The 27,035-nt window shown below is 45.1% G+C and overlaps 1 protein-coding gene and 2 long non-coding RNA genes across 4 annotated transcripts in view; 2 read left to right on the top strand and 1 right to left on the bottom strand.

Moving 5' to 3' along the window:
* The window catches only part of LOC307216337, a 355,708-nt gene that overhangs the window by 248,742 nt on the left and 79,931 nt on the right, over positions 1–27,035 (top strand). The window lies entirely within an intron of this gene.
* LOC307216357 overlaps positions 1–27,035 on the bottom strand; it is a 621,279-nt gene that overhangs the window by 536,280 nt on the left and 57,964 nt on the right. The window lies entirely within an intron of this gene.
* UNC5B (unc-5 netrin receptor B) overlaps positions 1–27,035 on the top strand; it is a 168,281-nt gene that overhangs the window by 106,180 nt on the left and 35,066 nt on the right. For both annotated transcript variants that reach the window (XM_079976254.1, XM_079976253.1), the window contains exons 2-4: positions 10,059–10,280; positions 20,204–20,347; positions 24,187–24,290. In XM_079976254.1, coding sequence (XP_079832380.1) covers positions 10,059–10,280; positions 20,204–20,347; positions 24,187–24,290 — 470 coding nt within the window. The remainder of the gene's footprint in view (positions 1–10,058; positions 10,281–20,203; positions 20,348–24,186; positions 24,291–27,035) is intronic.

The following is a 27,035-nucleotide window of genomic DNA, read 5'->3' as shown; positions in this document are numbered from 1 at the left end:
TCGTCCCTGACCTCTGGGTCCTGTTAGCTAGGGATGATGGGAGTTCTAGTCCAAACACAGCTGGAGACCCAAGTTTGGAAAACACTGATCTAGACCAGGCATCCCCAACCTTTGGCCCTCCAGATTTTTGGCCTACAACTCCCATGATCCCTAGCTAACAGACCAGTGGTCAGGGATGATGGGAATTGTAGTCCAAAACATCTGGAGGGCCAAAGGTTGGGGATGCCTGATCTAGACCAACCCCCTGCAATGCAGGAATCTTTTGCCCAACATGGGACTCAAACCCAAGACCCAAAGAACAAGAGCCTCATGCTGTACCAACTGTCCCCAGATGCTTAGAAAGTTAAGGTAATTTTAATCTGCTTTAGTATTTTAGCTTTTGCATGTTTCAAAGTATGGCTGTGATCCCCCCCCCCCCCCCCGATTTTATTGGGGGGCGTTGTAAACTGCTTTGAGGACTTTTTTTTTGCAATCAAGTAGTGTATAAATTTTATGAAACAGGAAAAAAATAAAATGTTTGGAGGCAAAGTGACTTATCAAGTAAATAAACAAAACGTAAAGTTAGGCCTGAGAACACAGGATTGCCCTGATAGAGGTGAGGATGTGTTTTTATTCTGCCAGAACTGCACTGTCATGAGGTGACCCACAATCAGCTTCCCTGACTGCCACAGGCTTGTGTCCTTGCAGGACTTTGCCCTTCATTCTGGATGTCTTTGATTCGGTACATATTTTTGTGTTCATGCAGTTACACCATTTTGAGGGTGTGGGGAGACAGAGAGAGAGAGAGAGAGAGAGAGAGAGAGAGAGAGAGAGAGAGAGAGAGAGTGTGTTCCAAGGGCTGAACGATGACAAGGCAGATATTACTTTCTTGGTTATCTGACTGAAATTACAGAATGTTGCGGTGACTTCTTCAGATCAGGACAGAAGCGCTCTGAATGAGCGCATCCCTCTGTGGTCTACAATACTTGATAGTGTGTGTCACCTCAAATAGTTTTATGGTGTGCGTCTGAAAAAGCACAGGGAGTGATTGGTGTGTGTGTGTGTATCAGAATCTCTCTCATTCTCCAAGCATGTTCTTTGCAACCTCAATTGCCATGGAATAGAGCACAAAGAGAACAACACAAGCAGGAGGGCAGCATTCTAGCCCTCTGTGTGTTTGTGTGAAAGTATATCTCAGTGCGTATATGTATGTGTGTCTGTGCACACATTGGTCAAGGAACAAAGAGAACTTGGTGGGGGCCGGATTCATGGAAAGATTAAAAGGACGATCCTTTGGATGAATTCAGGTTGAAATTGCAATTGATTATATTGCAGACTACATCTCCCCCCCCCCCAATATATTTTCACTGTTGCTGCATTCCTTAAAGCTTTTTCTCATGAGAAATTTCTGCGCTTCCCCAACACTGCACTGCAGATTCTGCTCTGTGCAGTATTTTCAGACCAGGCCTACCCAACTCACAACCCACCAGCTATGCCTTGAGCCGGACTAGGAACTTGACCACATCCCTGCTTTTGTAGTTCCCAGCAGGTAGCAGGCAAGGGCTTTGTAGGGCCATGGGCAAACGTGACTAATAGGCTCACTTTGACTTGTTAGGTTGCAAGCTGTGCAGGTGTGGTCTGGGTCCCCTGCACCTGCTCTGCTTTTTGTTTTGTTTTCGTTTTGCCATCCTTTCCCCCACTCCTTCTGACAATCCCTCTTCTCCTTCGTGCTACTTCCAATGTATTTTAAAAGGCATGGGCCAATGGTATGTTCCCCGCTAAACCAGCTGAAAATAACAGGTTGTTGAATGGGACCCATAAACTATCTGCCGTTGGTGGGAGAGACGGATTCCATCTCTTCATAAGGGGTCGCCCACTGTGACAACTGCTTCTCCCCCCCCCCCAAAGAAAAACACCATCAGCTTTTGTTTGATGCTGGATTTTGTTTTATTTTTTCCTTCATGCAAGGCCCCCTTAACAGAGATTGCTTCTTGCTTTTCCTCCCCCCACCCCCATGAAGAAAAGCCAAGACCATCAATCCCTTTGCCTACAATGCAACTTGTGTGAAAGAGAAAGAGGCTGTTTTGTGTGCATTGCAACCCTTCCCCCCCCCAACTCCAAAATAATAAATGGGGTTTTCCCCCCACTGAGAGCATCAGCTGAGTCGAGAAAATACAAGAGGTTTCCCATGCGGTGGGTGGTCAGGCTGGCTGGAATGAGCAAGGGTTGGGAACAAGGGGGTCTGAAAGACTGTTTTGATTACTTATGATAAATGTGCTCTGCGTGTTACTTCCCCCCACCTCTCCCCCCAAAAAAACATCCTTCGTTCTCCAGCCCAACATCTCTTTCTCTCCCCCCGCCCGTGATTCACTTGAACACCAGCTTGCATAACCTGCAAGGCAGAGGCAATTTTTCCCCTTGCCCCCGTTGTCAGTTCTATTATCCATCTAGTGCTTCATCTGTTTTATACAGCATTATTGGACCAGGCAGTATTTAGTGTTTTAGTTGTTTGTTTTGTTTTTTAAAAGAAAAAAAGGCAAGCATTGCTGCCTCCTCAATAACCTTTGGTCAGCTTAAGGTCCTGAGCAGCAGCCAATTATTATTTTGTTTTAACAGGGGCATGTTTTTAAACGAAAAAGCCTGGGGAGCTGATTGCCCTGTTTGGCAGTGATTTTTAATAGCTTTACTATGAACTGAGCAAGGGCATGAAGGGCTAATAGCATTGGCACATGAGAAGAGCCCTCCTGAGCCAGCCCAAAGACCCATTTGGTACAGCCTCCTGTTCTCACAGATACCTATAGGAAGCCCCAAAGCACAACCTCAGTGCAACGTCGCTCTCCCCACTTGTGAGTTCCAGCAACTAGTGTAACATAGGCATGTGATTTCCAACAGTCGAGTGGAACCTAAATGCCATGGTTAGTAGACATTGATAGCCTTGTCCTCCATAAGTGAGTCTGATCCTCTTTTATGTTCTCACTTTAGAAGACTGGTGCTCATTCCAGAGCAGAAATGATGCCTTATCTCAAGAGTCCATGCCATGCTTTCCAGGGAACCATTCTAGATTCTCATCAATCCCTATTTAGGAGCTTGCTCTCTCTTCCTGTGGTCCAAAGGGAGTTTTGAACAGATAGAAATGTTAAGAGAAGGATCCAGATCACCAAGGGGGAAGGAAAACCATAATTGGGAATGAACCCACAAGCCCACAATTTTCTCCAAATTAAGCTCTGACTCATCTGTGATTTTCTCCATTCGAGAGAGAGAGAGAGAGCACAGAACCCCAACTTCTGATGACCAGATAGCCTTAATTCTAATCAGCAAAGAAGCAGCAAGTGTCTAGTTGGCTAAAGAAAATGGCCTTGATTTCTTTTAGATTAATAGTGAGCGTTTGACATACCCCCGCAGGAGGCTGTTCTTATTGCCTTGTGCAAAAGTGGAGCAGTCTGTCACCTACTTCTTTTTTCTTTTCCTGCTAGGCGAAACAAGTGAGCAGGCTATTTCAAGTGACTTTCTGCAGCCATATTACATGGCAGTGTGTGCTAGTTTTATTCCTTTTGTGGGGTAGCATCAACATGCAGGAAGCTTTCACATTCTGAAGGCGAGTCAGGACTTGGAGATAAAATTATTTAAGGAAAATTCTACATTTTTTTCCTGATAGCTATGTGAATAAACTCTTGTTTGCAAATGGACCTCCTCTCTTCCACAGGTCTCAGGAGAGTATTCATGAGTATCAAGGAAAAGGTGCAAGAAGGAACAGCTCACACAAACACCATAAACTATAGTCTCTAGATTACCAGTTTTCTTTCTTTCTTTTGGAAGCATTTAGTCCTTGTAGAACCCAATATATGTGGCAAAATATGGAGTCACTGTTCTGCTCATTTGTTTGTGAGAAACCAGCTTGCTCCTTCCTTTCAGTGTGTTGTTGTTGTTTAGTCATTTAGTTGTGTCCGACTCTTCATGACCCCATGGACCAGAGCACGCCAGGCACTCCTGTCTTCTACTGCCTCCCACAGTTTGGTCAAACTCATGCTGGTAGCTTCGAGAACACTATCCAACCATCTCATCCTCTGTCGTCCCCTTCTCCTTGTGCCCTCCATCTTTCCCAACATCAGGGTCTTTTCCAGGGAGTCTTCTCTTCTCATGAGGTGGCCAAAGTACTGGAGCCTCAGCTTCACGATCTGTCCTTCCAGTGACCACTCAGGGCTGATTTCCTTAGCCAATGAAAGAATTCATAGTAATTACTGACATTTAGAAAATCCAATTAGCCAAAGAGAAGCCTAGAGTGAAACATCCATTGTCTACAGAAGGAACTTCTTGGTTAATTTTTAAGCCTTTCATGCTGCTCTACCTAGTGTAGAAGTGATTGCTCCCTAATAAAAAAAGAATTCAGACATCCAGAAATCTAGAGTAGTTGAGTTTGTATACATTTAAAAAAATTACCTTGTCAGTGCGAAAGCAGATTAAGCCTATCATTATTATACCTATAAAACAGAGAGTGTGGGCAGTTACCCAGTAGTGTTAAACTATTTTGCTGGGGGAAAGCAGGCTTTTGAGTACTGCATACTAACCTGGGGTGTTGTCCTGTGGACATTCATGATAGCATTGGCAGATCAAGTGTCCCAAAATAGTGAGGTGCTATGAAGCTGCAAGAAACCCAGACTAATTAAATGCACTCCTTTTTATGGTTCCAGACCTTGCATTTTAAACATTAGTTAGTGCAAAGGTGAGGAGTGTCTGACTTGCTCTATGTTCTTACAGTTCTGTAGCACCCTGTTGTAATAAAAGTTCAACCTTATATGTTTTATAAATAGTAGTAAATGTAGGATTCTTCTCTTTCAAACTTCATCTGTCTAGCAGTGCAGTATCAATCTTTCCCTCTTCCCCTCCCACAATCTGAGCATCTAAGTCAACCTTACCCAGGCTATCACTTCCGTCATCCCTGCCCACTGGTCCTGCTTGCTGGGGATTCTTAACTCCACAATATCTGGAGGGCACAAAGTGTGAATTCATTGTAACTCCAATGTTTCATGCAAACATTTTGAACGCTTTAAGTAAAATGTGCCACCTCAGGCAAGAACTAGAGATTACAGAAGTTGTGGGGGGTGCTCTCCTAACCAGCAGCCCCACGGTTCCTTCTCCTCAGCCCCATAACATCTAGGGTCATGACATTGCAATGTTGCAAGTGTTGTCTGCGCTTCATTGATTGCCTGATACAGACTCAGGGAAATTTACAGCACAACGATGTTGCAACATGCATTGAGTAACCCAGATGTTAACATGGGGTGGGGAGGTGTTGCTGCTGTTTTCGATAGCACCCCCCAGCGCCATCCTGACACATCCTGACATTCCAGGCTCTGTGAGCCTTGTTCTCTGGGACCAATACAGCCGCTAACACTGAGAAAAGCAGCAAAGAGTTTGCTCTGCGAAGTGCCACGTATTGAGCAAGGCGCTTCTGAAATACGGGGCATCCATTATGTCCGATGGAGCTGTCATGTTCAGGAATAAGGGACATCCCTTTAGCTGAGGGGCATCTTTCAGCATGAGCTCAGGTGCCCTGAGTTAGAGGCTGACAATGAAGGAATGCCAGGAGCTGGAAGATGAATTGTTCTCTCCTTCGAGATGTCTCTTCCATGGCAGAGGTGCGGGCATTTTTCCTTTGCAAAGTGCTGTGAGGTTAGTCCTCTATCCTGGGGTTTAAATCGGATGCTATGTGCACGCACACACACACACACACATGCCAGCAACAACATAAAAACTCCAGCAACAGAAACACATCAGCACAAGCAAACAGCAACGAGAAAACTTAATTGGTAGCTTCAGGCCTGTGCTACAACCCTGACCAGGGATAATATATCTTTAAGTACTTGTAATCTTTTGAAATTCCCCTCAGCCCAGCCTGAGAGAGGACGTGGAGATTACCAAAGGGGCGGAGGGAGAGGAGTGACTTGGGGGAGAAGAACTTTGCCAGACGCACTTTAAGAGACTAATGGATTTCTAATGTTTACATTCTTTATATACAAACCTGCTTTATAAATGATCGTGGCATTATAGCTGTAAAACAAAGTCATAAAAACAGTCTGCAGCTCAGGCATAGAGCATAAATGCCTTTTTTCCTCAGGCAGATGAAGGAGAGGCAGAGTGGAGAGCAATCAATATTTATGGGCCTTATCTGTGTTTCCTTGGTGCAGTCAGGGAGATGGCGCATAGGCTTAGGTATGTTACCAACCTCTGGGGTTGGCCCTGAGACTTTTTTCCCACAACCACCACTTCCTGATAGGTGCCTGTGGCATGTCTGGAACCACATATGCCAAGAGTCACTTATGGAGTTCCCTTGCTTTGATGACCACAACCGCTTTTTCTTTTTTTGGGGGGGGGGGGAGAGGACATTTATTTATTATTGTATTTTATCACAGTTATATCCTGCCTTTCATCCACCATGGTCCCCAAGGTGGTGTACATGTGGCTCCCATCCAGGACCTAACCAGACCTGGACCTGCTTAGCTTCAGCAAGGTGGTAGACTCCCATGCCTTCAGACCAGACCCTGGGATTTGTGTCACCATCTGGTTCCATTTTATTGTCTGAGGCCGAATTGCCAAATACAGCTATTAGATAGTTGTGGTTGCAGCATCTGCTGCAAAAAACATCTGAGGTGTTCTAGAAGGTTGTTCTGTTGATCAACCACGTGCATTATTTCTTAGCTGCTTGTTTGCTGGGTTCAAAAGCATAAGACAATTGATTCACAAAATGGTTTTGATTTAGAAAAATCATTCAAGTTGCCCCATCTTTTTTAAAAGCGTGATGCTTAATTTTGGTCCTGGCTAATGATATCTTCGGAAATATTTGAGATATGGCAGTACAGGCTGCTTTGAGCCCAAATTGTCCCAGAATATTCACAAGCAATTTTTTTTTGGGGGGGGGCACCTTATTTATAACAAAACCTTCAAATCTAACGTGTCTTTCCCATCTCCAAATGCTTGTTCTCATTGGACCAGAGAATTCTGATGATCCTGGCTTTCGTCAAACTTGAATGCTAGTTATTTTCTCTGCTAAGGGCATTCTCTTCTGTTTTGGGGGTTGTTTTTGTTTTTGTGTGTGTGAATGGTTTTTATTCAAAGCTCAAACAACAGGCGGTCAGAGAGAACAATCTGTAATCACCACTCGGTTGTCTTTAAGCTATGGGACCTACACTGCAGGGCATTTTATTCCAAATGATCATCTTGGACTGGAGCCTTTTTCAATTTTAGCTCCAGAAAGGCCCATTCATCACAAAACCATCATCTTGCCTGCCCTGCAACTTCCTGCCTCCTCCGTTCCGCTCTGGGGTGCTCCTGGGTACCCAGCGAACTGCTTTGGGCTGCAGCTGTGCAAAGGCTCACAAGGGCTCGCCAGGAGGACATTGTGTGCCCTAATTACACTCTGCATCCCTGTGCAATTGGTTGGGTGCTGAGAAAATTACAGACCTGCAAATGAAATTAGGAAGGGGATGCCTGGCAGCAGCAGCAGCAGCAGCAGCAGCAGCAAAGAAACCAGGGAGCATGAGAGAGAAAGAGAGATTAGCCTGGAGTTTAATTCGTTGTTTCCAAAAGAGCAGTTAATGGATTATGACAAATGTCCTACTGCTTTCCCTAGTGCTGTGTTAAAATGGAAATGGAAAGTCAATTTTCCTAAATGGATTTTAAATGGCCAGCCTTGTGTGTGTGTTTGTGTGTTTGTGTGTGTGTATTTTCACAGGCTGATTTTTTCCCCCCCTCAGGATACATCTCTGGCATCTGGCTTCCTTGGGCCTAATCATTATTTCCCTTTGTGGTTTGTTTTCTAAAGGACTCAAAATGGCAGGCCCTGGTAGTTTGTGGGCAAACTCAAGATTGACTGGTACTTAGTTTGGGTTGTAGGGTTGCCATGTGTCCTCTTTTCCAGGGCAGGTCCTCTTTTTCATGGGTATGTAAAACGAGAGTCGTCATAGCAATCCATAGTTAAAAGCAGAAGTTGGCAAATGTGTCCTCTTTTTTGCTCTTCAAAATATGGCAACCCTACTACCAATGCATTTCCCTTTAGTCCAAACTCACAAGCTCAATCTGTACCATGGGATCCACTTTTCAGCTATTACAATATATGCCCATCTTCCTTCTCCTTCTCTCCTGCTCTCTTTCTTCCATTCTTGCCTTTCTGACTTTCTCTTCTTTCTTTACTTAATAAATAAACCCCCCTTTTAAAAAGGTGTGTGTGTGTGTGTGTGTGTGTGTATGAATGATTGTGCAGCTCAATTGTGTGGCATGACCCAGCAGCTGAGGGCAATATATCATCCAAGACCTCATTTCTTCTGTGTAACTTGGAAGCTCATCCCCAAGAATGCCTAGATTTGCCTGGTATCTTTCAATCCTAGATTTTTGCTTCGTTGCAACTGTTTGTTTACTTTTGGTCTTTTACCTGCAGTGCCCAGGAAGGCCCTTGGGAGTGCTAAGCAGGCTGGACACAAAGCATGCTTGAACCATGAAACATCATAGGAACACCATGCTTGCCTTAGCTCTGCCAGTACTCAGAGGGTTTAATAGCAGCACACAGTGCCTACCGTGTGTGTGTGTGTGTGTGTGTGTGTGAGAGAGAGAGAGAGAGAGAGAGAGAGAGAGAGAGAGAGAGAAATATGGTGCAGTTGGCAGGCAGGGTCGATCTGCGTTGTAATCCCTTTCAAAATTGCTACAGCCTAGTGGAGAATGTTCTCTGAATATGAAATGCTTATTACTTATATTCTGTCCTATATTCTATACTTAAGAGGCTTTTCCCCACTCTTCATCCTTCAGGGCTGCCCATCTCAGAGGAATATCCCCTGGAGTATTTCCCCCAACAGAAAACACATTATGTATCTCCCCCTACATACTCTCTTCTGTGTATGCAGCTGCCCTTTCCCAAGAGTCTGAGTACATATATCTCCTCAGGGCTCAAAGCCAGGAGTGAAGCACCCAGACCGGGGTGTCCTGTGTCTCCCAGGGCCTGCCAGTCTGGCTCCAGTTTTCTCATGCAACTCTCACTGTATTGCTAAGTGACTGGAGTGCATTCAAGATCCCTGCCATGTGGCTGTAACACATGAAGGATGCAATCCTACCGCCACTTGGCAGTAATATGTTTAGCATCTGTATGATGCTTTAGGAAAGGGGCAGGCAACTTTTTCTTTTGTTGAAGATCTCATTCTTTTTGAGAACTGTCCATTTACCCCTACTTTATGTTTTCTGTTCTTTAACCAGTTACCAGGGAAGATTCAGAAGGGCATCGGGGGCTACCTAAAATAAAGTTTACCCCCATAGCTCTGGATTGTCCATCTGTGCTTTAGGACATCCAAATACTTTATAGCTCATTAATCCTGCAGGGTGGTATCTCCATACTGTTGATTGGAGGAGGAAGGTGGCTGAGCAATAGTGTCTTGTCTGAAGCCATCTATATGGTCCATGGCAGAACCAGAGACTTCCAGATTCTATCTTTCCCACAGTGTTATAGTAGCTTTCATGACTTGCCCATGAGTAACCTATATTGAAGTCCATGGGATTTAGTTATGAGCAAGCATATGTAAATGGGTCTTCAAATAGTACACTTTGCTGGTTCTGTAGAAATTGTCCCACTAAGAAGTATGCTTCCATGCTTGCATCTCTGTTAAGGATTGGTGTCCCAAGAGAAAGGAAGTGACAATGACCTGGTTCAGCCATGATATTCTTGACCCAATAAACCATGCAGCATTGCACTGAGAACAATAGTTGTGTTTGCACTCTCTATCCTCCCTTTCTTTTCCCTTGAGTGCCTTAATGAAAGAATCCCAAACCAGGAAACAGTAGTGACTACAGTCCATACTTGCAAACCACGGTATATATATCTGAATTGGGCCAATGACTATGCAAATATATTAAGTTACGAAGTGGGGGTAAGAATAAAGGAAGCTGCAACTGACAAGGAGTCAAAAAGTTATGAAATTCAGGTTGTTGTCCATCAGACACCGTTCTTTCAAAGCCAAGAACTGATGTCGGGTTATGAGGTCTGCATTGCTGCTTGAAGCACGTGGAGCTAAATTTCTCACATTTCTCCTCTTTCATTGTAGGGATTGAGTATGGAGAGGTGCTTCCAGATTCCTTCCCATCAGCCCCTGCAGAGTCCCTTCCCCATTTCCTACTGGAGCCACAAGATGCCTACATTGTGAAGAACAAGCCAGTGGAACTGATCTGCAGAGCCAACCCTGCCACCCAGATTTACTTCAAGTGCAACGGCGAGTGGGTGAACCAGAATGATCACATCACCACAGAGAGCTTGGACGAAATCACAGGTGAGAAGGATTAGAGGATCAAACCATCTCTCAGGCCCACCTGGGACTAGACCTACCACTAGGTACAGTTAGGCAGCTGCCTCAGACAGCACATTTTGGAGATCAGGGAGTGGCAGTGAGGAAGTTAGAGGACAGAACTGTATTTGCCACAGGGCCTGCCTACACCATAAGCCAGCCTAAATTAGCCCCCTAGGTTAGCCTGCTGCCTTCAGGTGCAGAGGAGAGGACTGTTCCATTGCCAGTACTGAAGAAAGATACCTTCATCTCAGACACTAAAATATCTTGGGCCAGCTCTATGTGTCAGCTCTACTCTTCTTTTCTACCCATCAAGCATGATATTTTATAGCTTAGATTTTTGTTTCTCCATTGAGACATATGCCATAGAGCACGTCCCCATCTGTTATATAATATATATTTTTTAAAATACGTTGACTTGCCTTCTTTTGATAGCTGAGAATTAAAACTGACAAAAGTTCTCCTAGCCTGTCTCTCATTCAGAGCAGTTCTGGGACGCTTGGTCAGAGGAAGAGCACTGGGCCAAAGCAAGTGATTTCTCTCTCTCTCTCTCCAAACTCCTGTCTCTATGAAAGCTTAGCAGTGGTTCCTCAGTGAGGAGACCAGACACGGTGGCCAAGCCTTTCTGACAATCAGCTTGTGCACCAGTGTTGCCCCCTGAAATGAGCAGCCACCTGATAATGTTGGGTGTGTTTCAGGGTAGTGGTCTTCAGCTGGTGGGTCAAGACCTGCCTTTGGGTCATAGCCTGATCTAAAGTAGAACAGCACAAAAGCAGAGCAACTCTAAAGGTAAAGGTAAAGGAACCCCTGACCATTAGGTCCAGTCGCGGACGACTCTAGGATTGCAGCGCTCATCTCGCTTTACTGGCCGAGGGAGCCGGCGTACAGCTTCCAGGTCATGTGGCCAGCATGATTAAGCCGCTTCTGGCAAACCAGAGCAGCACACAGAAACTCTGTTAACCTTCCCACCACAGCGGTACCTATTTATCTACTTGCACTTGACATGCTTTCGAACTGCTAGGTTGGCAGGAGCTGGGACCGAGCAACAGGAGCTCACCCCATCTCGGGGATTTGAACCGCCAACCTTCTGATCGGCAAACCCTAGGCTCTGTGGCGGGTGGCGTTGTGGGTTAAACCACAGAGCAACTCTACCACCATTGAAATATGTGGAGTGAGAGATAGAGGTAGACATAGACACAGATGGATCTGCAATTGTTTGTTGTGGTTAAAGGTGGGTCCCAGGTCTGAAAAGTTTGAGAGATACTGTTCTAGGGGACGCACTCAGCTCATGAACTGGCTCTTTCTCTAAAGGGAACCCCCAGAATCGTCTGCAGTTCACATGGTTCTCTGAAAGCAGACTAATATAGAAAGGTTTTCCTGGAGGTAAAATGTCTGCAAGCCAGAGTAGTAGTAATGTACTACACCCGATTGTTTAGATAAGCCCTTGATAACACTGAATCATGGTGTAATTAATTTCAACATCCTATTAGGGCGAATTGTATCAACACGTCTGTGGTGGAAGAAACAAAGTCCCACTCTTAACGTGCAAATTCATGCTAGTATTTAATAACAACTGCTTAGGCATATTTTCATTAGATTTTCCAGTAAAGTGTTTCACAAGAGGTTCTTAAGAAAATCACATAATCTTAAAAGTGAGGGTTGGTAAAATTCTGTCATGGATCAGAAACTTGCTAAGAACAAGAAAGCAAGCAGTAGGGAAGCATAGTCAATTTTTACCGTGGCAAGAGGTTAGCAGTAGGTTCCCCACAAGAATCCAGACTGAAAGTTCAGTTTTATGCTGAGATGCTGTTGGGGGATTTTCAAGGATTTTACAGCCATCCTCCAGCAGCCTTCTGTTGTGAACTTGAATGGGGCTAGCCCACCAAAGTGAATGATTTATAGATTGTTGCCTCAGGACGTTAGAAGCCTTGTTGCAATTGAACTTCATAGAACTGGGTCTCCTTGGCTTTGTGACAGACAGATCCTCAGATAACTCGCACTGGTTCAAATTCAGTTCAAGGGTATTGTGCCCACACCTGATCAGTGCCATGAGAAATTGTGTCTTAGTCTTGTTTGAAACAAGCTCATCAGGTGATGTCCCAGTACCAAGCTTCATGATTTAAGTCATGGAATCCTAGCACAACCCTGGAAATGGGCTACATGTGCATGGAATTGGCTTACCCCCAAACTAGAACTGACTGTCCCTGTAACTTGCTTGTGGGATTCCCAGAGGGACCAGACTTTCCACTGCCAGAAACATGATGGGATGAGGTGGGCCTTTGATCTGATCCAGGATTGCCAGTCTTATGTTCTTATACCTTTTGAAATACAGTAAGGGATCCTGTATTGTCTATATGTTCATACCAACTTTTCTGATTAATTCTAGCATACTAAAATCTAGAGAGAGATCTCTCTTTCTCTTTCTTTCTTTCTTTCTTTCTTTCTTTCTTTCTTTCTGTCTGTCTGTCTGTCTGTCTGTCTCTCTGTCTCTCTGTCTCTTTCTTTCTCTCTCTCTCTTCCCACACAGGCAAACTAGGCGTGGTTAGGCAGATGTGAAAGATTCTGGTAGGCCTCAGTTTAAGTACTTGTTCCATACCGATCCAGGGTTGAAGTACTATTTTTCTCTGACTTCAGGGGGTGGAGCAAATGTTAAGTAATATTTAATCTTAGCTTTCAAAAATCTCCGCCTTTTCTCTTATAATAAAAAACACTTGTCACCACTTCAGCTGATAACCCCTCAGCCATCTCATGTTTAAAAACAGGTCTGAAAATATCTTAACATTCACCTGCCTCTCTCTCCCCAACCCTGTCTTACAGTTGCCTAATATGCCCCCCCATTCTTGTGAAGGACAAGTGGTTCCACAAAAGAGGGGAATATTCAGCCCATCTTGATCCTAAGTCATGTTCTGCTTAGAGCACTTCTCTAGATTTTCCTCAGTTGTGGATGAAGAGTCTTCAAGAGCCATTGTGAAAAGGAAGTCACTAGTAGAAGGGCCAGACCTGTAAACAAAATGGTCCAGATGAGGTCTTTAGGGTTTGGGTCATTTTGTTAAGTGAGGAAATATTCTAAACAACAGAGGTAGCTAAATGGGTGGCATAATCTGAGATGGATTTTAATACAGTGCCAACTACTTATAAATAGCATTATAACTTCTGCCCATTAAAACTACTCTTGTCAGTTTCACTCCAAGAACTCATTACAAGGTCGCTCATTGTATGGTTTCCACCTGAGGGCATTTTCTGCTCCTTTAGAATGTAAGAAAAGCTCCTTAGTATGCTAATTGCTTCAGCAGTGTAATAGCACATGGTAAATCTTCTGAGGTGCTTAGTGTGGGTACTGATGACACTTTGACAAGCTAGGCCTGATCAGTTTGTTGTGGCCAAGCACTGAATTTACACACGTCAAAAACAGAGTCAACTTATGACCAGTTCAGAAAAGTGTGTGACCTGCACCACCATAATTCAAATCTCATGAAATCATCTCTGAGGGCTGATTTCACAGCCTATGTTTTCTGGCCAAAGGATAGTTTCTGTGAGCAATGAGCAATCCCTGCACCCTTAGAAATGCAGGACGGCTTTTGACATATCACCTACCTACACAGTCAGCTTCACATTTAGCTGCTTCCCCCTACCCCCATTACTAATCAGCAATGGAACTTGGGTGGTGTGCTGAAGATGCAAATATAATCTGCCCTGTTGCCCTAGATAAGATCCATTTTGGAAATGGCAAACAAGTACCAACAGCCAACTTGTGGAGGAGACTGAGAGGGTGGCTGGTTGCACTTATTGGTAAATGTCTGATCCTGCTGAGTGTGCATCCTTGCCAAGGGACAGGCTTGATTAAACAGATGTGGCCATATTGGTAATTTCAGAGAGGTGTTGCTAATTCCATTACATGAATTCCTTCATCCTTGCGGTGCCTTCCTGTTTTTCCTCACTCCTGCTCCCCAACCCTTTTGTTTGGGAGGTGCTGTCACTCAGCAGTGGAGACCATACAAGAATCCTGCTGGTCAATGTGGGCATCACTGAGCTAGATGTAGCAACATTCAGACTCAGTATCAGGCATCCTCCTTCATTGATACATCAGCTGCCATCACTTTTATTTCTAAGTTTATGCAAGCATCAAACAAACTGGTCTGCTATGTGTGCTGTACTTTAATTGTTAGAGTTCTGCCCTCTTTGTGTATTGAAGTGGCCCCTTGTAAATGCATGTGCATACATCCACACTGAAATTTTAAAAAAGCAGAGCAGTGGTGGCAGGTATATTAGCAGCAGTGGCCAACATGGGAGGAAGAGGTTCAGGGATAGTGGGTAGTGGGACCAGAGGTTTAAAAGATTTGGTTCTCTGCAAGCAAGGACTCCTGCCCTACCCCCCTGTTAACTGTGGAATCCGTTCTGGAGACTTGTGGTGTGAAAGACAAAAAAAGTCACCATAAGCATGTATAATGCGCTTACATGCATGAAGAATGATCACAGGAGTCCATGCACACACATGACTTGTCTCTTAGAGGAGACATGTTTCCACGTGCTTAATATTCGATAAGTTCCCTTCATTCCACAGAAACAAAACTCTAATAGTCGATTTGAGCTGGTGCACTTGCAAGATTCCCCAACGAATCCATGCAATTTCTCCGCAAGAGGATGGCTTGGTTCACATGCAACGCCAAGCCAAACTGTGTCATAGCACAGTAGTCCCAAACCTTTCAGAGCCAGAGCCCACCTTCAACCCAAAAATGCATTTGAGAGACCCATTTGTTGATTTTCCTTTGCCGTATGTTTGCACGGTGGTGATGCTGCTGTTGTTGTGACCCACCTTGGATAAGGCCACAGTAGTGGGTCCCAACCCACCAACAACCAGTGGTTTTGCATGAATGAGCAAGCATGGGGTACTCAGCATGAGAATTTTTTTCCTCCCCCCCACCCATCCCAGTCCTACTGTTGCCATACTACCCAGAGCAAAAAGCCATGGTTTGGCTTAGTGTTGTGTATGAAACCAGGTTTATGGTTTGTCTCACCCCCAAAAAATGATGAGTGGTAAGCCAAGAACAAACTGTAGTATTATGTATGAACTGGGCCAGTGTCTTGTACAAACTCCCCACCTTCTTAGTCGTGCTGATAGGGATCTTGCAAGAGGTTGCCTATATTGGGTAGGTATGTATGTATGTATGTATGTATGTATGTATGTATTGAAAAAGCCATGGTATGAATTGAGCTCTCATCATCTTCTTTTTCATTAGCGAGAAATGGTTGCAATGTATATTATTAACAGTCAGAAAATATTTCTTTCCCCCCTTTCTCTCTTCCTCTCTCTCTCTCCCTCTCCCATTTGCTCAGTGCAATCTCTCTTTGTAAAACAATTTTAAATGAATATATAACTGTAATTAAAGCTTCCATTAAACAAGTCCGTGCTGCACTGTTGAACTCACGCAAAAAGTCCACATTAAATGCCTTCGAGGGCTAAATTATTTAATTAGGATTGAGGTTGCCAGCATGAATAGCAAATGGATTTGCAACAGGCGGGCAAGAGGCTTTAATGTCCCAGGAGACCACTTGCCACACATTCCTGACATCCCGCCTGCGCTACCATCACACCAGCGAAAGGAGCGAGACATGTTAGGATGTGATCCACCGGCACTGTACAGCAAAGGAGAAAGTTGGAGGAATTAATATTTCTTAAATATTTTAACTGACTACCATTCCATCCTTCTCAAAGGACTTGGTGTAGGGAGCTACACACACAATCATACCATTTCTACTTTACATTCAGAATTCAAGAAGCACTTAATTGTCCAAAAAAAAAAAAAAGTAAGTCTTGTCCTCGGGTTGTAGTGAAGGAGGGGAATTTAAATTCCGTTCGCATTTATAGGTGAACCTGCATAACTTGCTGTTTCCCAAACATTACTCAGACTGAAATGCTGCTACCCTTCTTCGAAATGCACACTTCTCAAAATTTTGCAACACACTTCTCCAGCCAAGCAACGTGTACAGAAATGCATCTACTAGGACAAAGCATGAATAAAAACGCATGCGTTATTAGTACAAATAGCACACAAGAGTGTGTTCTTGTCAGAGATCAGCTGAAACTGACCCATTTGCCAATCTCCTGTTGCAGAGCTGGTGGCATCCCTAAGATGGTTGGACGGCACTTTGTATGCCTCCTTCTGGCAACTCCTACAGCCAAGCTGGTGCCACACGTATCGCTCTGCTTTCCTTTGGACCACATCAACAAGGGCTTGTTATTCGGGCAGCCCAGGACATCCATATGCACTGCCCAGGCTTGCATCCCAGAGAGGTTAAAAAACAATGTGGGAGGCATATAAGCTGCAGGGCTGGCAGTGGATGGCCTAGATGAGTGACAATTATCTGTATCTTTCCCATGCTGCTCTCATTCTCAGCTTACCCAACTATTATTTGCTTCCTCTGAGGATCCACTTCCTATCACATGCCTGCCTGCCTCTATCCCTGCCCATAAATCTGTTTCCCCCTCCATCATTCATTACATTTGTGCCCGGCTGTTCCTCCAAGATGACATACATGGTTTCCCCACTCCCATTTTATCCTCACAACAACCCTATAGTGACTGGTGCCACATCACCCAGTGAACTCCATGACTGAATGGGGATTTGAACACAGGCTTCCCAAGTAAAAGGTAAAGGTAAAGGGACCCCTGACCATGAGGTCCAGTTGTGGCCGACTCTGGGGTTGCGGCGCTCATCTCGCTTTATTGGCCAAGGGAGCCAGTGTACAGCTTCCGGGTCATGTGGCCAGCATGACTAAGCTGCTTCTGGCAAACCAGAGCAGCACACAGAAACGCCGTTTACCTTCCTGCCAGAGCAGTACCTATTTATCTACTTGCACTTTGACGTGCTTTCAGACTGCTAGGTTGGCAGGAGCTAGGACTGAGCAGCGGGAGCTCACCCTGTTGCGGGGATTTGAACCGCCGACCTTCTGATTGGCAAGTCCTAGGCTCTGTGGTTTAACCCACAGCGCCACCCGCGTCCCGGCTTCCCAAGTACTTTCTTCCAAAAGCTGGGACTTGGGCTACTTGCTGAGTCTAGGAAGAGAATGAGAGAACACTGTGACTATATCCTGCAGATTTAAACAGGTTTAATGAGCAATCTTGTCTTTCAAGAGAATTCTGGGAATTGTAGTTTGGTGAAGAGGGTCGAGATCTCCAGAAGTTGATTCTCAGTAGCAGCACCAGGCTATAACAGACATGCCCTCTTCCCGGGGAATTCAGTGAGGAGTGTTCAGTGATCTCTGAACAGACTAATGCATGCAGGCTTCAATTTGCAATATTCTTTGGTGAGAAAACCAGGGAAGAGCACCAGAAAGGGTTTGTGGCAAACAAACTTTGTCTGTGGATATAACAATTGAAGCATGGTCACCCTTCAGCTTATGAACACTACAGGTAATTAAGTTTGGGTTTGAAAAACAGCTGTGATTTGAAGGTCATGGAGCAAATATACCATTTACTTATAGAACGGGTCAGTCCTGGTAGTTTAGAATTTGAGCAGATGCCTTAAAGTATAAAGAAAGAGGCTTCTGAGAGCTATTCTTATTAATAAGATGGCAGCTTCCCAGACCCACAGAAAGCAGTTGGAAATGTCAGCCATAACGGGCTCAAAACCTTTATCTGTCTCTACCTACCATGTTCATTAAAGTAGCAGCCATCTTTATTGAGGGCATAAACATCTTCAGATCACGTTGCATATCTTTAGTACCACCGTTAGTGTGTGTCTGTGTGTGTGTGTATGTTTTATAAGCAAATGAAATACAATTGTCATAATGGGAAAGGCAAGAGAAACAGTTGCTTCAACTGCTGCTGAATCCACTCTGCTCTTCATTTGTAGACAATTGGCAGCGAGGTTTTACTATATTAAGGCAATAAGATTAAAGCACATGCTTATGTGCCTTGCTGAATTGAGGCTGTGATTTTTAATGCGACGGTGAAGCGATTAAGGTTGCACTAAAACAGGAGGAGTAATGGGGTATATCTTAGCCAGTAGTAATAGCGACTCTTTCGTAAAACAGCTGAATGTTGATAATGGCTCTATCAGAGTTATCACCCTTGGGTGACTCTAGAGTTCTGCCCTCAATGGGAAGTTCATTTGACCAGAAACAGCCTCCCTTATGACTTGAGGAGCTTCTTCTTTCAAAACATATTTCATTTGCTCAGCCTGTTGGTACTCAGTTCTTAATCGTCTAAATTTCTCGCGTCCTTCCACTTCTTTCTTTTTGTAACTGCCTCTTTTCACACAGAGAGAGACAGACACAGACAGACAGACAGACAGACAGACAGACAGACATGGCAACCATTATTGCCCCACTTTATCCCTAGGGTTGGTATAAGTTTATCTTCCCTATAACATGAAAGTACCAGCTCCCCCCCCCCCTGCTTATGTGGCCTAGTAGGACCAAGAAAACTGTATACCAACTGTAGATAGCTTAAAAGGGGGGTGACAGCCCATCAGGATATTGGGCTTTTGTCCTGGACTGTACATGCCTCCTAGCCAATTAAAGAAATTATGTGTGGACATTGAGATCTGCTTTATACTGAAGTCAGACCATTGGTTCATCTCGCTCACTCTCGTCTACATGGCCTGGCAGCAGGTCTCTTCCCCAGCCCCCTAACCAGAGATTCTGGGGATTAAACTTTGGGCCATCTTCAAGCAAAGCAGGTATTCCAAACTTAATTTTAAGAAGCACTCTGTGGGCGGTTGGGGTGGAGGTAAAAGATGAAAAAGTGAGAAACGGCTCCTGAATCTTTGGCCGTCATTTGGAAGAGGCAGGACCAGCTCAAGACATTTTGTTGCCTGAGGCAAAAGACAAGATTGCGTCCTAACTCACATTCCATCATACTGACAGTTGAATTTTACTTCAACACTAGCTGTGGGTCAGCATCCTCCACTGGAGGGCAACAGAAGAAGAGAAGAAGAGTTTGGATTTGATATCCCACCTTTCACTCCCTTTAAGGAGTCTCAAAGCGGCTAACATTCTCCTTTCCCTTCCTCCCCCACAACAAACACTCTGTGAGGTGAGTGGGGCTGAGAGACTTCAGAGAAGTGTGACTAGCCCAAGGTCACCCAGCAGCTGCATGTGGAGGAGCGGAGACGCGAACCCAGTTCCCCAAATAACGAGACTACCGCTCTTAACCACTACACCATACTGGCTCTCAACAGGCCATCTCAGGGGACACAGAGCCAGCCACATGACACACACAACTCTCTCCTCCAACACCTTACTTCTGCTTCCAACCCTACAACCCCAGGGAAGTGCCACATGAGGCAACCCTGCCAAATCTGCTACCTAGCCCAAAAGAGAGACAGGGAGCTACCTTCTACATTACAGTAAACCCTCACCTTACACATGCTTGACTTGTGTGATGGTGATTCAACCCTAATTCCAACCATATGTAATTGCACAAGTCAAGTCTCATGCAAGGCAGAGGGCTTGAAAGCAACAGGGAATAAATCTGCTTCATTTTCTGCAGGACAGCTCTTCAGATATTTGACGAGTGCTATCATGAAATCAACTGAAGCTCTTTTCTTAGGTAGTGAGGAAACCATGGATGTTGTACTCAACCATGCCTTCTTTCTGGTGTGTAGGGCCACCATTTCCCCTTCTACCCTTGCTTCAGCCCTGTGTATGCATTTCTCACTTCCATGAAGGCATTTCTTTCTATCTCCCTCCTTCCCATATCATAGAATCATAGAGTTGGAAGGGGTCCAAGGGTCATCAAGTCCAACCCTCTGCAGTGCAAGAATCTCAGCTAAAGCATCCATGGTCCATGGCCATCCAAGCTCCACTTTGAAACCTCGAAGGAAGGAGAGTCCACTGTCCTAGCTTCTCATCCCCCCCCCCCCGGCTCTCATCATTAACCCTCCTCCTTTTTTCTCTTCTTCCAGGGCTCCTTGTAAGAGAAGTCCAGATTGAAGTCTCTCGACAGCAAGTGGAAGAACTCTTTGGCTTAGAAGACTACTGGTGCCAGTGTGTGGCATGGAGCTCTGCTGGGACCACCAAAAGCCGAAGAGCTTACGTCAGGATAGCATGTAGGTCTTGAGTGTGTTTAACCCTCCTTCATAGGGGTATTTTTCATACTGTGCATTTCTCCCCAGGTACTTAGTCTATTTGTATGTAGGGACAGAGATGGACAGAATACCCGCCAAGAGCCACATTGTAAGCAGTTCATGTTTGCTCAAGTGTGAGCCGTTCTATACATTTTGGGCACGTTGGGGTGTGAGAGTGTGTGTAAGAGAAAGAAGGAGGGATACCCTTTGTTGGAAAGGAGAATTTTATGTTACATTTGGATCCCTTCCAGTCAGGATTCAGGCCTCATCATGGGACTGAAACTGCCTTGGTCGCACTGGTTGATGATCTCCGGCGGGCTAGGGACAAAGGTGAGAGCTGTTTCCTAGTTCTGCTGGATCTCTCAGTGGCGTTTGATACCATCGACCATAACATCCTTCTGGACCGTCTTGAGGGGCTGGGAGCTGGGGGCACTGTCATAAAGTGGTTCCGCTCCTTCCTCCTGGGCCGTGTTCAGAAAGTGGTGGTGGGGGATGAGTGTTCAGACCCCTGGGCTCTCATTTGTGGGGTGCCTCAGGGTTCTGTCCTCTCCCCCATGCTTTTCAACATCTACATGCAGCCGCTGGGAGAGATCATCAGGGGGTTTGGGCTGGGTGTTCATCAGTATGCGGATGATACCCAGCTCTACCTCTCTTTTAAATCAGAACCAGTGAAGGCGGTGAAGGTCCTGTGTGAGTGTCTGGAGGCGGTTGGAGGATGGATGGCGGCTAACAGATTGAGGTTGAATCCTGACAAGACAGAAGTACTGTTTTGGGGGGACAGGGGGCGGGCAGGTGTGGAGGATTCCCTGGTCCTGAATGGGGTAACTGTGCCCCTGAAGGACAAGGTGCGCAGCCTGGGAGTCATTTTGGACTCAGAGCTGTCCATGGAGGCACAGGTCAAATCTGTGTCCAGGGCAGCTGTTTACCAGCTCCATCTGGTATGTAGGCTGAGACCCTATCTGCTTGCGGACTGTCTCGCCAGAGTGGTGCATGCTCTGGTTATCTCCCGCTTGGACTACTGCAATGCACTCTACGTGGGGCTATCTTTGAAGGTGACTCGGAAACTACAACTAATCCAGAATGCGGCAGCTAGACTGGTGACTGGGGGCGGCCGCCGAGACCATATAACACCGGTCTTGAAAGACCTACATTGGCTCCCAGTATGTTTCCGAGCACAATTCAAAGTGTTGGTGCTGACTTTTAAAGCCCTAAACGGCCTCGGTCCAGTATACCTGAAGGAGCGTCTCCACCCCCATCATTCTGCCCGGACGCTGAGGTCCAGCGCCGAGGGCCTTCTGGCGGTTCCCTCATTGCAAGAAGCAAAGCTGCAGGGAACCAGGCAGAGGGCCTTCTCGGTAGTGGCGCCTGCCCTGTGGAACGCCCTTCCAGCAGATGTCAAAGCAATAAACAACTACCTGACATTCAGAAGACATCTTAAGGCAGCCCTGTTCAGGGAAGTTTTTAACGTGTGATTTTACTGTATTTTTGGTTTCTATGGAAGCCGCCCAGAGTGGCTGGGGAGGCCCAGCCAGATGGGCAGGGTATAAATAATAAATTATTATTATTATTATTATTATTGATGAGGGTTGTGGGGTTTTTTGTTTTAATGAGCAGAACAAGACAAAAGAGAATTCATTTCATCATAGTTTATTGGATTGTTTGATTCAAGGATTTCAATGGGCTTTTCACATATGTTCATATATTTATTACCCCATTCTCATGGGAGAAAATGAGAGCCCTTGGCCGTGGGATCAGAATGGCAAAGATTAGGCCTTACTGTGTGTTTAATAATCGAGGATGGAGGCAAGTTATTTCGATGTCAGGGGAAGTTTGTTGTCTTTATGTTCGGATGCCGCTTGGAAAAATATTGCCAAACTTGACACGAGAGTTCTTGAGGTGGGAGCAGTGCTCTTCACTGATATTTGGACACTCGCTGCCATTTTTAATCAAGCTGGCAGACTGCAATGTCCCTTTGGCATGACTTCCCCTGTTTCTCAGCATAGAATAGATTTGGCTGCTTTTCAATATATCATCTCCAATTTTGGCATGATGGCACCCGTGGTGGGAGTGGCAATTTTTGTTAATGTTCAGATGCCAGGTGTCATTTTGCATCAAGATGGTGGACTAAACATGACTTTGGGTTGACTCCACCCATTTTTTTGGTGTGGCACTTTAATCTCACAAATGGCACAATGTTATTTTTATTTCTAAAAAAATTGCAGTGCTTATATATCCAGGCACTCCACACTAGTTTCAAAATATGTGGCTTTATTTTCTACATGGCTCCCTTCCCATGCTACAAAAAAATAAAAATAAATGTATTCTCAAGGATTAGAAATGCAAGGATTAGAAATTTGTGCAAATAGGCACTATAAACTTGCAATATGCAGTTCTAGAAGCAGTGGTTGTTTGAGGGATGCTAGCCAGTGAATTTTCTCGTTCCAGCAGATCATGCTGTGATAAGATCTACAACGATCAAGTCTTGTTCATAAAACAAGACAGCAAATTATCATCATTGTCATCATCGTAATCATCCTCAAAAATAATTACTTTGGACAGCTTTTATTTTCATTGGAACAGTTTGTCAAAACTGCTTGAGAGAAATTAGGTAGGTTATAGTGCCACCTACTGGTTAATACTGGGGCTTGTTTACTCGTGATACAGTTTAGTTAAGCACACAAAGTTCTTTGAAACTGATGCAATATTCAAGTATTAAGAAAAGCCGCTTAATATTTCTAATATATTCCTGTTCCCTGTGGCTGCAAGCGATACAATCATTCTCTAATGTTGATGTACAGAATTCAGAACATTTTAGCAAAGGTTTTGATGCACAGGGAAGGAATAGTAGGGAATTGAGATATTTTGTTTGGGAGTAGAGTTAGTAGAGGCAGAGGCAGATCAAGAAATTTTGCCATCTGAAGCAAGCACAAAGTGATCTCCTCTTTGCACACCGTATACTAAAGCCAGCTGGACTTGTAGTTGTCTCCTACTTCAGCATTTTGGTTAGATTAGTTAGATATTGGAAGGCATGGTGTACAGCAGACATAACTCTGTTGTCCAGCACTTCACCACTGCTACCCACCCACCCAGATTCTACTGCTTGAAGCAGCTCATCACCACCTAATGGTAGGGCAGGCCCTGAGCAGACACACAAAAATATCATGTCCTACATTTTATGGAGAACAGCTATGCAGGGCTCTGAAACCTTGGCCTCTCTCAACTGTTTCACCCATTTGATTTGTGGGAGTTTGGAAAATACAGTCCGCACATTCACATTCAGCAGAGACTTCCTTTTCCCTGCAAGCCCATACATCTTTGGAAGTAGAAGTGGCTTACTCCCAAGTAAATATATCTGGGGTGTAAAATACAAACTCTGCATCGCCATCCCTCCTTTAACTACCTCGATGGGATCATCTGAGTGCTTCTGAAAACCCTTATTGAGATAACCTGTGAGGCCAACAGAATGGCACCACAAGGACTTTTAAGCAGTGCGTTTCTCCACAAACCTCCAAATCTTCATTTCAGTAAGAATTGGCAGCCTTGCCAAGTAAGGAACCAGCACACTTCTCCCACCAAAGAAGCCTGGGAACCGTCGTTGGTTAAGGGCGCTTGCAGCTGTAGCTCTGTTAGAGTGTAAATACAGTTCCTAGGGTTGTGGGCAGGGGAGGAAAATGTGCTTTAAATCTCTGGTGCATACCCAGCCTAAGCTCATGCTGAGCTCTAGACATGCCGCCTTCTCTCAGCTGGTATGACAAGGCAACTGAGCTCTGCAAGTGACTCCTGGACTGATGCCTGGTGCTTGTTTTGTTTCCCATTCGTAGACCTGAGGAAGAATTTTGACCAGGAGCCCTTGGGGAAGGAGGTTCCTCTGGATCACGAAGTGCTTCTGCAGTGCCGCCCTCCTGAAGGAGTGCCAACAGCCGAGGTAAGCAAGGCAGGCCACCGGGGGGGGGGGCGGGGGCGTTGGTGGCAGCAGCCGCCAGCTGGGAGGAGCCTGCGGAACTGAATTGCAATTATTCCCACAAGGCGACGCATGCTCATGTTGTGTTTCTGTGTGATGGTTATCATCACTGTTATTAAAGTGCACATGCAGCACTTTCCCATGCGCCAAGGGATGTGCAGGGCTTATCTCAGATCACTGAGAAAGAGAACATTCTATACTCGTTTCATTCCTTTCTCTGCCCATAAATGTGAACTGTCTCCCTTCACTTGGGCTCATTGTAGGTACCTGCTTAGCAGAAAATAGACTGACACTTCAGTCCTAGGCGTAGGGCGTTGTTTACTCAAAAGAAAGTACCATTACACAAGTAAGCCTGTGTAGGATTGCACTGTCCAGGCTACATGGCTTTGGGGGATGTTCCCCGTTTAGAGAACTGCACAATTTAGCCTTTTTGACACACACACACACACACACACACACACACACACACCCTTAGGGGGGAAACAGGTGCTTTAATTTTTATTTGCTTTCTGTAGTTCTTTAGTTGGGCCCATGCAGGCCCTAAAAGAAGCCTAGCCTTGAGTTCTCAAACCTGTTTCAACTGCCTGGTTGTGAAAATACTAAGCTTCCATTAGTCAGCCGGTTTTTTGAGCTGCAGAAAGGAATCTTACCCTTCCGATGCACTCCTGCCATTGAGCTTGGATTTATTTGTTTTACACCACCACCACCCCCGTCGCCACCAACCTCAGTGTCGCCTTTGGCCCTATTTCTTCTATCCTGTTACTTTGGACAGTTTTATCCATGTCACATGGAGGTCAGGCAGCTGCAATTCTCGTTTGCACTCCCTACAAACAGTTTTCAAGGCTTTGGTGGCATATTTGTCTCTCCTAAGGGGAGGAAGCTTGGTGGAGTGAGGTTTATTCCGCTTTGTAAAAAATAAACCAAAACATAATAGCAACAACAACTATGGCCTGGCATTTCTGCTGCTCATCATGGCTTCTGATCAGGAATTGCCCTTGTAGACAGCTCTGATCTCTTCAATGAGGGTTGCAGTGAGGCAGGCAGACGAATCTTGTTTCTGAAGAGGTCACTTCAGCTTGGCACCATGTATCTCCTCAAAACTGGTGGTGCTGGCTGTGGACTGGGCACATAGCCAGAGCTGCCAAGAAGTACACGGATTAGTGTGTGATGCTGCTAATACCCATTAGGATAAGGCTGCTCATGCAAAAAGCCACAGAAGATAACTCTTCTTAGCCTCATTTTATTTTACAGTACCGCTATCAGGCTAGGGCATAGATGCAGAGCTGGAAAGCACCCAAATATCATCCTGTTCCCAACCTCCCGCTGCAAGGTGGAAGCATCCATCCAGCAGATCAGGTCCTCCACTTCATCAACACACGCAACCGGATCACAGTGCTCAACAAGCAGAGAGAAGATACGCTGCAAGCCTCTCTGAGCAGAGCAGAAAGCTGGCTGACACAATTACAATTCAGGCCCACAGCAGAGAGAGAGTGTGTGTTTGTCTGTATAAACAGTCAAACTAGGGCAGGTGAGACCTGCATCCTTACACAGCCATGAACCTCAATGTGTGACCCTTGGCAACTGTCTCTGCTAACGTATCTCAGAGGGTTGTTGTGAGAATGAAATATGGGGGAGAACTATGAAGGCTGACCCAAGCTCCTTGGAAGAAGGGCAGGATAGAATGCAATAAATAAACAAACTGTAGGTGCAAACCGATGATGGGGACAAATATTCCCGCAAACAGACAAAAGGGCAACATCTAGAGATGTTGATGATCCATGGATGGTTTGGGCAGCCAAGCTATCTGGTGATGCAGTGAGTTGTACTACAAAACATTTTTTTTGGGGGGGGGGGGGGACTATGTTGGCAAAGGTTGCTGTAGACTAACTGAGGAAGCAGCCACAACAGTGGGTGCATCTTGAAATGGAGCCTAAGGTTGAGTTCATTTCCCAACCCAGGTGTTGGGAAATTTTGGCCCATCAGGTGTCACCGAACTACAACTTCCATAATCATTGGCCATGCTTGCTGAGGCTAATGGGAGTTGGAGTTCAGCAACATCTGGAGGGTCAAATGGGTTCCCCACACCTGACATAGCCCCTCAATAAGTTATCCCTCTGTATCCTTCTATTAGGTAGTGAGGAGAACTTTACCACACTTCTGCACCCAATCAGACACAATCAAGGGAGTGGCAAAAATTCACCCTGCTTCTTCTTGCCAAGTTTTCTTAGATGGTGGTGAAGATGCTGTGCAACTTAACATGGTGAATGGCCAACTGAAATCACCCAAAACCTTTAGGCAAGAATACAGATAGAAATTTAACTACGAATGATTGTCAGAGAAGTTGAGGGAGGTCCAATAAGCTAAAATATGTGATGTGGAATTATGTATGATTGGAGATTTTATGGAAAAGTTTCATAAAAATTTATATATATATATATATATAAACCTTTAGGCAAGAATACAGGGGAAGTTACTTGGGGGCAGCAAGAGTGACAGGGATCTGTCACAAATAAATACTTGTGCCTAGGAGGTCCATGGTCTGCTTTGAGAGCAAGAGCAGCTCTCAAAAGGACCCAGGTTTGAGATTGCACCTGGAGACTTAGAGCACTTTCCCTGACAGTGATATATATCTTTTCCTACCAGGCTTGTTCTGGCAGAATGCTTTGAGATTCATGAGCTAGGGCTGTAGCATTGCCTCCAATGGTGATT

The sequence above is a fragment of the Podarcis cretensis genome, assembly GCF_951804945.1.
Source record: "Podarcis cretensis genome assembly, chromosome: 5".
Taxonomy (NCBI): domain Eukaryota; kingdom Metazoa; phylum Chordata; class Lepidosauria; order Squamata; family Lacertidae; genus Podarcis; species Podarcis cretensis.
This window is presented reverse-complemented; position numbering and strand designations above follow the sequence as displayed.